General features: G+C 37.6%; 1 protein-coding gene across 1 annotated transcript; it reads left to right on the top strand.

The window, feature by feature from the left end:
- The first annotated feature begins 6,411 nt into the window (after positions 1-6,411).
- Positions 6,412-7,353, top strand: LOC101703874 (olfactory receptor 2G3). Its single transcript, XM_004875428.2, has one exon. It carries the CDS (start codon positions 6,412-6,414, stop codon positions 7,351-7,353), a length of 942 nt encoding a protein of 313 aa, XP_004875485.1.
- The last annotated feature ends 7,941 nt before the right edge of the window (positions 7,354-15,294 follow it).

Here is a 15,294-nt window from a genome sequence, read left to right as displayed (position 1 = left end):
TTGATTTGAGGGTTTGTGTTGAAAAGTCTGCTGAAATTCTAATGGGCTTTCCTTTGCATCTGAATTGCTTCTTTTCTCTAACTGCTTGTAGTATTTTGTTCTTCTGTTGGGTTTCCAGGATCTTAATTATTATATGACTAGGTGTAGGTTTTTTTTTTATCAAGGCTAGTTGGACTGCTATATGCCTCACTTATCTGTATGTCAAATTCTTTTGCTCTGTTTGGGAAGTTTCCTGTCATTAATTCTGTGATCAGGTTTTTATGTCATCTGTACTTTCTCCTGCTTTTTGTGAACTCCTGTCAGTCTTATATTATTCTTCTTTGCATCATCTAGGAGGTGTTGAATTGATTTCTCATGATCCTTTTAGTTTAAAGAGATCTCTCTTTCATGGTCACTGACCACCATCCTGTCTTTTATATCTGATATTCTGTCTTCAGATTGGCTCAGTCTACTGTGTATACTTTCAATAGAGTTTCTAATCTCCTGGGTATCTGAATCTGTTTCATGGATTCCATTTCTTTCCTATGTTGGGTGTTCATGATTTCCATTTATTTCCTATGATGGCCATTCATGGCTTCTATCATGTCCTGAACTCATCTATTTTTTTAGATCTGCTCTGTTCCAGAGTCTCTAATCATGTCTTTCATTCTGTTCACCATCTCTGTAGTTAGCAGGGAAATTATTTCTATTTTGAATTTTTCTAGAGCCTCATTCATCTGTTTTGTTACTTCCCATGCTATCAGTTCAGGGTGTCCAGATGGTTGATTATCAGACCTTTTCACCTCATTTCCCCAAGAGTTTGCCTTTGGTGACCTTCAAGTCTGGGATTGAGCCTTGCTTAAATGTCTTCTCATTTCTATTTTTACTGTTGGTCCTGTCCTTGGTTTAGTTCCTTGGTTGATACTTCAATATTGGTTATTTTAGGTATCTTTGCTGCTTGTATTTAGAACCCTTATGGAATGATTGCTTCTCAGAGGTGTCTTCCAGATATAACTTGTCTTAAAGTTTTGAGACTCTAATGACTCTGTGGCAATCTCATTTTCATTATACCAGAAAGATAACTGATTAGATCAATCACAACACCTTAGCCCAATTGATACAATCAACAATAACAAAAATATAAAGTACAGTTTAGAAAATAATAATTTATGGTAGTTATTAATCTATCATCTTTAACCATGTGAATTAAATCAAAATTGAGGACCAGCCCAAAATATGTTTATAGTGAAAAGACTCTTCAATATAACAACTTTACCCTTCAGGAAGGGGACTTAGAAGGAGTTGGGGAGGGAAGGATAGATAGGTAGAAGGAAAAGGAAAGGTTAGAAGTGAGGTCATAGGATATAGGAAGATCATGTAAATATGAGGGAACTGTTGAAGACAAGAGGAAAAGACAGAATCAAAGAACAAAGACAAGAACAGAACAACCTATCAGCAATACAGAAGCTAGAAAATGTATTCACTTTCCTTCGAAACTAATTATAATCAAGAGAAGGAAAAAGTGGGAAGAAAAGAAAAAGAAGAAATCTGAATTAGGGCAGGAACAGGAATAAAAAGGGAGGTGAACAAAATGGGAGAGCAAGAAAGTAAGAGAAAGAGAGAAAGAAAAGAGAAAAAGAAAAGAAGAAAGAAAAACATTTGAAAAGAGTATAAAAAACAAATAAAAATTAAAAATGAGAGAAAAATACTTTTGAAAATTTAAAAAATGAAGTACCTCCTTCAGGATATGTCTCTGCTGTCACAATGGACAATGTGGGCCACACTGTGTAGGTCTAAGTCAATCAGTCTCAGCAAGCCAGCAGCAGATCCTTGAGATTCAGGCTGATTTCTGGCTGCGAGGCCCAAGTTGAGCTCCCTGACTGTGCAGGGTTCAACTCTGCAAGATTCTACTGCAAGTTCCAGCTGCTCTTCCCCTGAAGATAGTCCAGGTTCTGATGGGATGTAGTGATCCCTCCAACTTATCAACTACAGTGGTCTGGTGTGACTTTATTGCAGAGATTCTCTTCACTTTTCCAGTGGGTTTCAATTTTCATCAAGCAGTCTGAGAAAGGCCTTCTTTGTGTTGTTCACTTCTTCTCTATCTTCTGGAGCTCAGGACAATGGCCTTTATAACCCCCTTGTGCTTCTGGGGTGTGAATCCAGGTACAGTTGCAACAAGGAGGCCAGAAGCAAGGGGGGGGCAGTGCTGGGTTGGTGCTACAGGCACCCACACAGCTCCGCTCTTCAATGGTCCACCCCTAGCTGGGAGGCCTGGAATGGGGTGATGTTGCTTGGATGGCTCCAGGAGGTTCTGATCCTCACCTGTCTGCCCCTCGCTTACCTACATCTATTTATTAGAAGCCACCTTCAAATGAAATAATTAAATATTTTTCTGCCCATCCTGAGAAGATATTAAAATATTTAACATGTTTTATTTATTCATTCATAGTTTTCATGCTCTTATGTTTTTAACAATTTTTAATGTTGGTTAGTTTGTACTTAATGCAGGCTAAAATTAGTGTATTTAAAAAATAATGCTTAGGGGAATCTCAACTTTGTATAGCAATGTATTATTTTGGATCCACCATCACCTACTCAACAGTTTTCAATATTCATATCTAAAGTATGCTTTCAGTTTGTTTCTAAATGTAACTTATCATGAGCTCACACTAGTTCCAGGATCCTCTCACAGCTATAAGTGAAAGAAAGATTTCCTGTCTCCTGTCTCCATTTCAGTGTAGCTATAGAAATTTCATGATTACTGTTCATGAAATATATGTTATTTTTATGTTCATAGCTAATGATATGGAGGTGATGTCCCCACCCCTTTACCATTTCTTTCTATTCCTAAATGTCTATTACTGTGAAGGAGTCTTTGAAGTCTTGTTTTATTGTCTTATTTACTCCAGTTCCTAACAACTTTTACTTGACAAAATATATTGTACCCAAAGGATTTGGAAATATTCTGGAAGAAATTTAAGGTGAGCTGGCATAGCCTGTGTGAATTTCTAAGAAATACCAATATATTTTGTGAATTTTTAAGAAGTCTATATGCTGAACCTTTTAAACTTATTCAACCAAGAAATCTTTCAAAAACTGGAAAATGCTGAGAAGGCACTTGACTACACAGGTTCTGCTGCCATCTTCCTGAAGTAGAAAAGCATATGGACTCTATCCTAGTGGTATACCATAAATCCCTCAATGCATGGACTTTGCTGAGATTCAGAACTTTATTTCCAGTTTTTGCCAGATTTAATTTTTGCATGAGAACTGACAGCCTGGAATTTTTTTGATTTGAAATCTAAGTGTTCAGCATGATCCTTTCTGTATAATTTCCCCCAGGAGACTTTCTTGCTTGGTCATTCTTATTCTTGGTACTAATTGCTCTACAAGGAATATAGAGTTTCCCAGGTCCCAATCTGAGCCCAGTACAGTAACAAATGTCAGTGTTTTCTGGCTCTTGCTATTCCAAATTTGTTCTTTTTTCCAAGATTCACTTCCAGAATCTCATATTTCTAGAAAGTGCATTCATTAGCATCATCTTCTTCGGAAACAAACTAGAAGAGTGAAAAGATAAACTTTTCAGAGGTGATGAAATAGTGACTACATTCTTTCTCTTCCCTGTCTGTGTGTAGTATAAATTCTCTATGCAGAAAAAACAGCATTTTCTTTAATTGCTCATGCCAGTCTTCCTTATAACATCCCAAATAACAATTCACTACTGTGGTTGTGATCTAACATGTCTCCCAAAATTCTTGTGTTCAGAGTTGGGACTTTAGAAGGTAACTGGATCTTGGGGACACTGTACTCATCAGTGGGGTGTGCATTTGTCAGTTCACACCAGACTGTGCTGTTCTGAGGTGGGGCCTTGTCTGAAGAGATGGTCACTGCAGTGGAGACTTGGAAAGGTGTGCTCTTCTCTCCTCCTCCTTCCCTCTCTCTACTTCCTGCCAGCATTCAGCCAGCAGCTTTCCTCCCTCATGAAGTTTCTACCTTGGAGCCAGCAGATGAATCTTCCAAAACTGTGAACAAAAGTAAACTCATTTAAGTTGTCAGGTATTGTGTCCTGGTGATGAGAAAAGTAGCTAATAATTTGACTATTTTTTTGCCTGTCTTCTATTGTTTTTATTTCTGAATAACATTTTAAACTGACTACTTTATAAGAGGATTAGATTTGAAATGAATAATGTTTTTACAATTTTGAGGAATGGACATTTCAAATATAGGAAAGTGATGAAACAGAAAAACAAAAAAGGTATTTTCCCTATATTTTTATAATTTCCTTCTGTCTTGTAGTTTTCTTAAATTCTTTCCAATTACACAGATGAGGAACTAAAGACCTGAATTCCTTCTGATATAACTTTGGATACATACATGCTACTGACACAAATTATTTATGTCTGTATATGTATGTAATGAACTTGTTCTTATTTCTGACTCTGATTCGGAGTATTTTTTTTCAAAAATGTTAGATTATCAAAGAAACTTCACTCACATTAAAGTATATGCATTTAAAAAAGTATGAGATAGTAAATCATGATGCTCATGTGATCTATTTTCCAGGGACATGTGAATAAATGAAGGAAAACCACATAACATTTCTGAGAAGAGTAATTCATATAACTACATTTTAAAAACCTGGCTGATATAATTTCTAAGAACATTAAAATTTGCCTAAGTAACAGTGGGTGGCGTACATTAAGGGGAATCATATCTTCCTTGAAATTTATTTTAATGAAGATTAATAAGGATAGGATTGTATTGCTATACATATCATACAGTCTATATATTTAATTGCTATAAAAATTTAAATTTTTCCTCTAGTTAAGAGAGGAAAAGTAAGGAGAAAAGCAATTTAATACAAAGAATAAAGGCACTAGCTTAGCCCAAAATGAAGATTTAGTGACTATACTCTTCAAAATTATCCCTGCATCCTGACAATAACAAGAAAGACAAAGTAAAATAAATGTCTTTGCCCAAAATGAGCTTGCTTTTTATTTTAAGACACTTGGCATGCTCATGAAATAGGTCTTTAGGTAAACTGATACACAATTACAAGCAAAGTAATTCAGGATAGCCAAAGAGAACTATTTGTAGTATATATTTGAATTCTTAGAAGAGGGTTGCTTTGTCAATAAATATTAAGTGGTGGATAAAAATTGATAAGTAAGGGTCGGGGATTTAGCTCAGTAGTTTTGCTGCCTGCTGTGCAGCCTCAAGGACACAAGTTCAATCCCTGGTACCAAAAAAAATTGATTTAAGTAAAAGAAATTAAATAGGCTTATGAAGGAAAAAGTAGAATTGACAAATAATTTGAATAAGAAGTCAGAATAATGTGTGTGCAGAATAGAAAAGTGTCAATATGGCTATAAGAAATTACAAAGGAAGATAATTCTGAAAACAGAAGGGAGAACCAAAATTGTTCAGAGCTTGAATTTAATGATGAGGTATGCTAATTTGGCCTTTTAGGAAATAATCTTTTTATAAACATCCTATTTTTGTATGATTCTGACAACTGTATCCAGGCAGGCAAAGCATAGTAAATGCCAAAATGTAAGTAAACACTTAGAATGTTTTGCTGCCTAGGATGACATCAATAAAAGTCTCTCATAACAAATGAGGTAAGAAGCCAAATGGACTTGTTCTGCTACTATAAAATGTGAAGTAATTCTTTGAAGGAAGGCAAGGGGAAATGAGAGGAATAAAGATGTGCCATGTACAGGATCCTAATGACTCAAATCAGTGTAAACATTACATGCCATAACATGGGCTAAGACAAATCATGTCAACAAGTACAAAAATGGTGATGGGGAACCAGAGGAGGAAGGGAAGAAGGAAGGAAGGGATTAGAAGAAAGATGCAAGCTGTAATATGTGCACATTACTACTCCCCAAAATTATAGTAGGCTGCACGAAGTGCAAACAAGTACTAATAAAATAAAATGAAATTTTTAAAAACATGAAGTTATAATAAGAAAAATAATTTTTAAATCTCAAAAATATATCTAATATCATTTATTAACTTTACTATTAACAGCTGATAGAATAGTTACAACTAAGATATCTGTTGATTTGACAACACCTTCCTGTTTTTTCTTTTACTATAATCTTATAATATGCTTTTAAGGAAAAGTATGCATTTCCAGAAAAAATGAGAAAAAATGTGGAAGAGCTCAAGTCATTATCATTCACTTCTTGTATGGTCTGTTTGATGCTATCATATTGTTTAACAGTTCTCTTTAAATTGTGCAAATTTTCCTGCTACTTGATCTTTCTCTTTCTTCCTTTCTCCCCTCTCAATTTCCAGGTCCCCATGTGCAATACACCCCCACTCTCCACCTTTGGTCTCCTAAGTGCACTAGTGATTCTAATTGTATGCCACTATGTGCCACCCTTATTTTTATACCTGTTGCTCCTTTTTCAGGAATAGAGGATGCAGATGATTAATGAAAGTGTAGGAGGTGATTTTGTACTGGTGGGCTTTTCTGATCAGCCACAACTTGAGAAGATCCTCTTTGTGGGTGTGCTGATCTCTTACTTCCTGACACTGGTGGGAAACACAGCCATCATCCTGGTCTCCTGTCTGGACTCCATGCTCCACACACCCATGTACTATTTTCTCACCAATCTCTCCTTGATTGACCTTTGCTTTACCACCAGCATTGTTCCCCAGCTGCTGTGGAACCTTCACGGTCCAGCCAAGACCATTACTGCTGTGGGCTGTGCCATTCAGCTATATGTGTCTCTGGCTCTGGGATCCACTGAATGTGTTCTTCTGGCTGTCATGGCATTTGACCGCTATGCAGCTATTTGCTGGCCACTTCATTATGCCACAATTATGCACCCACGACTTTGCTGGTCCTTTGCAGGAATGTCATGGTTGAGTGGAGTGGGGAACACATTAATCCAGGGCACCATCACCCTTCAGCTGCCCCTCTGTGGGAACCACAGAATTTACCACTTCTTCTGTGAAGTTCCTGCCATGATCAAGCTGGCCTGTGTGGATGTGCATGCCAATGAGGTCCAACTCTTCATGGCTTCCTTGGTGCTGCTCCTCCTCCCTCTGGCCCTCATCCTGGTCTCCTATGGGTACATTGTCCAAGCAGTGGTGAGGATCAGGTCAGTGCAAGCCTGGCATAAAGTTCTTGGAACATGTGTGTCCCACCTGTTGGTGGTGTCTCTCTTCTATGGCACCATCACAGCCATGTATATCCAGCCCAATAGCTCCTATGCCCACAGTCAAGGGAAGTTCATCACCCTTCTGTACACGGTGGTGACGCCCGCTCTCAACCCCCTCATATACACTCTGAGAAATAAAGATGTCCAGGGAGCTTTGAGGAGGCTGGTAGGCAAACACAGCAGCACAGGACCATGAGAAACTTCCATGAAGAAAAGATGCAACCTGGCCGTAGGCAGAGATGCCCATGGATAGGCACTGGAAGGCAGTACTGGAAGGTGGCATGCATAAAACTACAAGATTAAATTCATGGGACTCTTTGGAGAATGTACAAGCAATTGAAATTGCTTTATTTGGTTACTTATTGTACTCAGAGACATCCTATCTAGACTGATATATTTGTTATCATCCAGTCAGACTGTCCATAAAATGCAAATAAATCATGCTAATTCTAGAATGTCTGCAATAAATTTTCTTCCTTTCCTCTTTTACAAATCCTTGTTTTGCTCTATTAGATGATAGATACCATTGATTAATATCTTTTGCATAAAAATCAAGACTGTGCTACTAATTAGCTAGGTGTTTTGAGTTGGGCTATATCAGTTTATTCCTGCAAGTTGAGTGAGTTGTTGCTCATCTACCTGGGTCCTGTCCTTGAACCAACAGAAACTGCCCCACAAGATGCATCTGGTCTGTGCTAGGCTCCTGGGTCCCACAATCACCTTCCCTCTGTGGGCCTGGTCATTCTTTGAGTGAAGTTTTTATTGTTTTTTTACATTCTGGTTTGATTCTCTGTCATGTTAGCTTTTCATTGAAATTTTGTTTGCTGATTACATTTACCTTAGAGGTGAATGTGAGTGTTGATTTGTACATTTGGATCATTAGGTGATTTCTTTCAGTTGATGGATCTCACTATTGCAATCCCTGCCAGGTGCAAAATAACAGGATTAAAATCTAATGCTCTCAAAGAGGGTGGGTGTGTGCACTTGTGCATGCTTATTTGAGAATTATAATATTTCCAACAATTATATTTCCTCTTATACAAAATGCAGGATGAAGAAGTTCTTAGGACTTTGTCTTTTTGATGTTTGATGAAATTCTCTGTGTGTTTTTTGTGTTTGTACCAACATGAACCTTCCTAATTTTGAAGATCAAAAATCTGTCCTTCCCATCCCTCTGAATTTAAATTATGGGCCCAAGAATTTCAATATCTGCAAAAAGAAATTAGTATACAAATGACTTTCATGTGCCATACTATCCTGCAGATATTTTTGGCTTTATTAAAATTGTACACTTAAGAGGAGAAGAACCTTGAAGTTAAATGAAACTAAATCCCTAGCTGCTCATACTCATTCTCTTTTGATTGATTTACTAAAACCTTTTAGTGATTAAGTTATTTGAAATCAGTGTTCCTTCAGGACTCTTTAAATAGGATAAGTAAAGTAAAGGAAAAAACTGTAAGGCACTGCAGATTGGACAAATTAATTTAGGAAAATTAGAATTTCTATAATTATGTAAATAAAAACTTAATATTACCCAAACATTAAGCACATTATTCAATTAATGAAAAGCAGATGGAAAATAATATCACTATGTTATATCTGTATAAAGGTTTTTATTCTAACAGTAAGTTCCCCCAATTTTTTATCTTTACTTTTTATCTCTTACTAAAATACCAAATAATCAATTAATAATATAAAATGTCTACTTGTTTATGAAGATTGGTCAAATTCCTGAGAGATATTCTCCCAATTATATTTACATATGCCAGGTTTACAGCACCAAAACACTGACATATATTTCAAGTGGTGCCCAATGATTTTGTTTCATACCAAAATGCCCAAATGTTAAACACCCAGTTGGTTGAAAACCAACTGACAATACAGTATCAAAAATCTATAGAAACTCAGAACAAAATTTTGTTAAAGCAAAATTAAGGGATGTGTGCTTCCTGATTAAAAATTACTACAAAGTTATAGAGATCAAGACAATGTGGTGCAGCATAAAGAGCACAATATATCCAGGGGAGCAGAACTGAGGTACAGCCATGACCACTTACATTTACAAGGACTTAGTCTGCTCTGTGTTAGCAAACCCTGAGTGTAGCTTGTTTATTCTTATTTTTTGTTGATGTAGGCATCAATTATTGCAACCTTCTTTTTAGAACTGCTTTTGGTTTGTCAGATAGGCTTTTGTATATTGTGTTTTCATTTTTATTTATTTCAAGAATTTCTTTTTTCTCATTTAATTTCTTCATTGATCTACTGGTTGTTCAGGAGTATGTTATATTTTTAAATGTTGTTGGAACATTTTATGTATACAATATAATGACATTCATCATTGGAAATTTGCACCTTTACATAATCTCTCTTGGTTCTTATTTTTACCCATCCCCCTGCCCTCCCTTCAACCCCTCCACCCCTCCCTATTTACAGAGACTTTGCTTCCCTTTTGTCCTTTTCCTATATTAATTCCATTCCATTCTTTCCTTATAATGTGAAATAGGAAGAAAATGACTATGTTACTTAATTTCTTTGTATATGTGCATTTTCCAAAGTTTCTCCTATTATTGATTTGCATTCTATACCATTTTGATCAGAAAAGATATTTGATAAAATGTTTATTCTCTTACATTGTTAAGATATATTTTGATTCCTAATATGTAATTTACCATGGAGAATGCTCCATAGACAGTTGGAAAGAATGCAGGTTCTGCAGCTGTTGAGTGAAATATTCTATATATGTCTGTTAGGTCTATTTTTTCTACAGTTTAATTCAGTCCCTTGTCCTTAGTGCTTTTCTGTCAGGGTGACATGATGATTGCTCAACAAGAGGTGCTTATTTGGCTGGTTAGCATATCCAAAATGAGGATATATAAAAGCAGAAAGGACAAGCATATTCTGCCTTACTGTAACTTTAGAAATAAAGCATTGAGTCTTTCATTACTGAAAATGATGTTAGGAGGAGACTTCTCTGTGATGTCCTTAATCATGTTCAGTATATTTATTTCTATTCTTAATTTGCTGAGATATTTTGTCCTGAAAAAGTGTTGAATTTTGACAAACACTTCTATGATTATAGGACTTTTTTTCTTATATTAATTTGTTGAATCATCCTCTTTAGTTTGCAGATGTTAAGTGAAACTTGCTTTCCAATGATTAAAATCAAAGTTGATATTGTGCACTTTGTATATATTTTTCATTTGTTTACATTTTGCATAGATTTTTGAGTATGTTCATCAGGGATATTGGTCTATAGCTCTGTTTACTTTATCTCAATATCAGAGATATTGAGTAATGAATCAGAGTAATGCTGACTTCATGGAATAAGGACTAAGTGATCTGTCTTTGCCTTAGTTACTAAGCAATGCTGTCCCTCCCTGCCCCTGGAACACCCAAATGTGTTTCCCTCCCAGAGTTCATGAACAAGAAGGTCCTTCCTTTGCAAAGAACTTGCCCTATTTTCTAATGCCTGCCTAATTTTGGTTTATTATGCAAGCTGCTGATGTGAGCATTTTAATTTGTACATTTTGGTACAGGTAACAAAGCACAGATACCTGGGTGATAACCTTGCAATTTCCAATGTGGGTGACACAAACTGGATCCCCACGAGCCATGCACAAGAAATCTGCTCCCATTCTGGTCAACACTTGGAATTATTCATCTCTTAGTTTAGGCATTCTAGTAAGTTTATATTGGTATAGATTTTTGGGGTCTAATTTGCATTGCTATGGTGACAAATGTAACTGAACATATCACCTATATATTGAGTGATAAGTTAAGTATAAACTTTTATAGGTACCTGTTGACAATGTTAGATTTTTAATTAGAATATGTCATTTTTTCTTGATTTGCATGTAGTATTTATATATAGTACTTAGTCTTTGAAATAATATCATTAATACACTTTGTACCTTTTTTGGTTTGTTTTTTACTTCCTAATATCTTGTGATTGATAGAAGTTTCTAATATTCATAAAGCTTAATTTACTAGATGTGATAAAAATACAGTGATTGTTTAAAATTCTTAAATATTATAACTGTAAAAGACAAATTGCCATTGATGCAACTGAAAATACTTCCCCTCACTTTGGGGACCTTTATTCTACCATTATAGAAGCAGTGCTTTCTGAAGCAGTGGAGCTGTCTTTTTCCATGTCTTTAGTTCTGCTGTACTGGCTGCTTTGGTATCCTGAATTGATTTGAAACATTTAGGTTTCATGATTACTTTGACTTTGGGAAAGAGTCAGAAGCTGCACATGGTGCCAGATCCAGTGAATAAGGAGGAAGAGGACACCTAAAATTTCTCTATGATCCTGACTTTCCATTGAATAGCACATGGCAGCAGCACTCATTTTATTCCTGATTTTATCCCATAAAGACACTTATAGGAGGACTCCAGAAAGTGATTAGAATGACAGGATAAATGTGTTGGAATGATGAGGAGTATTTTGAGAGAGATTAATGGCAATCTGTCTTTTACTGTAACAATTTAAACTTTCAGCTGCAGACAGGCAGGTTTGCCCACACCCTACCGAGGTCAACAGTCGCACTGAACGCACGCCAAATCAGCCCGCTGCAGACAGGGAGGTCTGTGCATGCCCTACCCAGGTCCTGAGTCACACGGAAGATGCTGAATCACCCTGCTGCAGACAGGCAGGTCTGCCCATGCCCTACCTAGGTCCTGAGTCACACAGAACACGCCAAATCAGCCCGCTGCAGACAGGCAGGTCTGTGCATGCCCTACCAAGGTCCTGAGTCATGCGGAAGATGCCTAATCACCCTGCTGCAGACAGGCAGGTCTGCCCATGCCCTACTGAGGTCCTGAGTCTCGTGGAAGACACCAAATCACTCCACTGCAGACAGGTAGGTCTGCCTACACCCTACTGAGGTCCACAGTGGCACAGAACACACACCAAATCAGCCCACTGCAGACAGGTAGGTCTGTGCACGTCCTACCGAGGTCCTGAGTCTTGTGGAAGACACCGAATCACCCCGCTGCAGACAGGAAGCCACTTGATTCCACACTACAAAGATGCAGAAGACACCAGACTACCAGACCAAGGTACTGAGTCCCACTATTCCCGGCCCAGAGGTAGGGGCTTCTGAGCTTTCGTCCCACTGCTCCTGGTCCAGAGGAAGGGGTTTCCCAGTCACCATCCCTCCCACTGCTCCCAATCCAGAGGAAAGGGCTTTTGGGCCACCTTGTGTCCTGGTGTTCCTGGCCCAGAGGAAGGGGCTTCCTGGCCCAGAGGAAGGGGCTTCTGGGCCATCATCACTCCCACTGCACCAAGCCCACAGGAAAGGGCTTTAGGATCACCATCCCTACAGCTGCTCACGGGCCCTGGCCAACCTCACCCAGCTCAGAGGAGGTAATCCATGCAGGTGATAACAGCCTCCCGACCCAGTTGAAATGAGAAAACATGTAAATAAGTCTCAAAACCAGACTTCCAGATCACCTACAGCAACCCCAAAGGGAAATGAGATGGAACAATCTGATACTCAACCACCTGGACCCACTGAACTGGCAACAAAAGGGGATCTGGAAAACATGAAATCAGAAATAATTTCTCAGATAACAAGAGAAATTGTGCCCCTAGTGCAAGACATGATTAATAAATCTAGAGAGGACCTCAGGAACATGATGGAATCCCAACATAAGAAACAAATGGAATCCATAAAACAGATGCAAATAGATTTCCAGGACATGAAAACCTCCATTGAAAGTCTACACAGCAGAATGAGCCAATGTGAGGACAGAATTTCAGATAGAGAGGACAAGATTGCAATTAGTGACCAGGAAAAGAAAAATTGCTTCAAAATTATAAGGGAAAATAAGAAATCAATCCAGCAGCTGCTAGATGATGCAACAGAGAATAACAGAACACTGATTGGAGTCAATGAAGAAACAGGAGAGAGTGCAGATGACATAAAAAATCTCTTCACAAAAATAATGGCAGAAAACTTCCCAAGCAGGGGAAAAGAGCTTGACATACAGATAAGTGAGGCATATAGGACTCCAAATAGCCTTGATCAAAAAAAATCGACACATAGGCAAATAATTTTTAAGATTCCAGAAACACAACAGAAGAACAAAGTTCTTCAAGCAGTCAGAAAAAAGAAACAAATCACATACAAAGAAAAGCCCATCAGAATCACAGCAGACTTCTCTACACAAACCATCAAGGCAAGAAGAGCTTGGAGTGACATATCCCAAGCCCTACAAGAAAACAGCCTCCAACCCAGATTGATGTACCATGCAAAACTATCTTTAAAAATGGATGGGGAAATAAGATCCTTTCATGACAAAGAGCACCTTAGGAACTTCATGAATACCAAACCAGCACTCCAAAGAATGTTACACAATATCCTAAGAACAGACATTGAGGATCACAACCCCAGCAAGCAAAGCAGAATGAACCCATCTATCATGACAAGAAATTCAATGTAAATGAGGAGAATCCAACAAAAAGAAAAAGTCATGGCAATGACAAGTCAATACGTTTCAGTTATAACCATCAATGTTAATGGTCTCAATTCACCAATCAAAAGAAATAGACTGGCAGAATGGGTCAAGAAGCAAAATCCAACAACATGCTGCATACAAGAAACACACTTCATTCAAAAGGAAACTCATTGACTAAAAGTTCAAGGGTGGAAAAAAATACTGCATGTGACAGGAACCTGAAAAAAAGCCGGAGAAGCTATCCTCTTTGCAGATCAAGTAGATTTCAAACCAACACTGATTAAGAGAGATGAAGAAGGACACTACATCCTTCTAAAGGGAAGAATCCAAGAGGAAGAGATGACAATCATAAATATCTACGCGCCAAACACTAGTGCACCCAACTATATAAAACAAATACTAACGGACATGAAAAGTCATACATGCACTAATACAATAGTAGTGGGGGACCTCAAAAACAGACTGTCACAAATAGATAGATCAACTAGACTACAAATAAGTAATGAAGCACTAGAACTCAATTGAACTCCTGAACAAATGAACTTAACAGATGTTTACAGAGTCTTCCACCCCACAAAATCAGAATACACATTCTTCTCAGCTGCATATGGGTCATTCTCCAAAATAGACCACATAGTCACACACAGAACATGTTTAAGTAAGTACAAAGGAATTGAAGTTATCCCCTGTATATTATCAGACCATAGTGCGATGAAATTGGAGATCCATAGCAAAAGAAACTCAAAAAATTTCATAAACACGTAGAAATTGAACAACACCCTTCTGAATAACCAATGGGTCACAGAGGAAATTAAAGAAGAAATCAGACAGTTCCTTCAATTAAATGACAATGACAATACAACATATCGGAATCTATGCGACACAATGAAAGCAGTCTTACGAGGGAAATACATAGCAGTGAATATGCATATTAGGAAAACAGAAAGAGCCCAATTAAACAACCTGATGCTGAACCTCAAGTTTCTAGAAAAAGAAGAGCAGGACAACCCCAAAGCTCATACAAGGGAGGAAATTATAAAGATCAGAGGAGAAATCAATGCAATGGAGACTAAGAGAAAGATACAAAAAAACCAGTGAAGCCAAGAGTTGGTTCTTCAAAAGAATCAACAAAATTGACAAACCTTTAGCCACCCTTGTCAGAAAAAGGAAAGAAAAGGCCCAAATCCATGCAATTAGGAATGAAAAAGGGTGAAATGACAACAGACCCAGTAGAAATCCAGAGAATCATCAATACCTACTTCCAGAACCTATATGCCAATAAGATGGACAACACAGAAGAAATGGACAGATTCCTAGATACATATGAATTACCAAAGTTGAACGAAGAAGACCTAAAACTTCTGAACAACCCAATATCAACCAATGAAATTGAAAATGGAATTAAAAACTTATCAACTAAGAAAAGCCCAGGCCCTGATGGCTTCACTGCTGAATTCTACAAGACATTTAGAGAGGAAGTGCTGCCACTACTGCTTAAACTCTTCATGAAATTGAAAGGGAAGCAATACTCCCAAATTCATTCCTGGAAGCAAGCGTCACCTTGATCCCCAAAGCAGAGAAAGACCCAACCGAGAAAGAGAACTATAGGCCAATCTCACTAATGAACATAGATGCAAAAATCCTTAATAAGACAATGGCAAACACAATGCAGAAG

Source organism: Heterocephalus glaber, unplaced genomic scaffold (assembly GCF_053883595.1).
Source record: "Heterocephalus glaber isolate CG9 unplaced genomic scaffold, H.glaber_assembly_v1.0 deba00000678, whole genome shotgun sequence".
Taxonomy (NCBI): domain Eukaryota; kingdom Metazoa; phylum Chordata; class Mammalia; order Rodentia; family Bathyergidae; genus Heterocephalus; species Heterocephalus glaber.
Note: the sequence above shows the minus strand (reverse complement) of the source record. Positions and strands in the feature narration are given on the sequence as shown.

Bases quoted from the DNA above. Each gene is read 5' to 3' on its own strand.
- LOC101703874 (XM_004875428.2), top strand. From the start codon at position 6,412: ATGCAGATGATTAATGAAAGTGTAGGAGGTGATTTTGTACTGGTGGGC.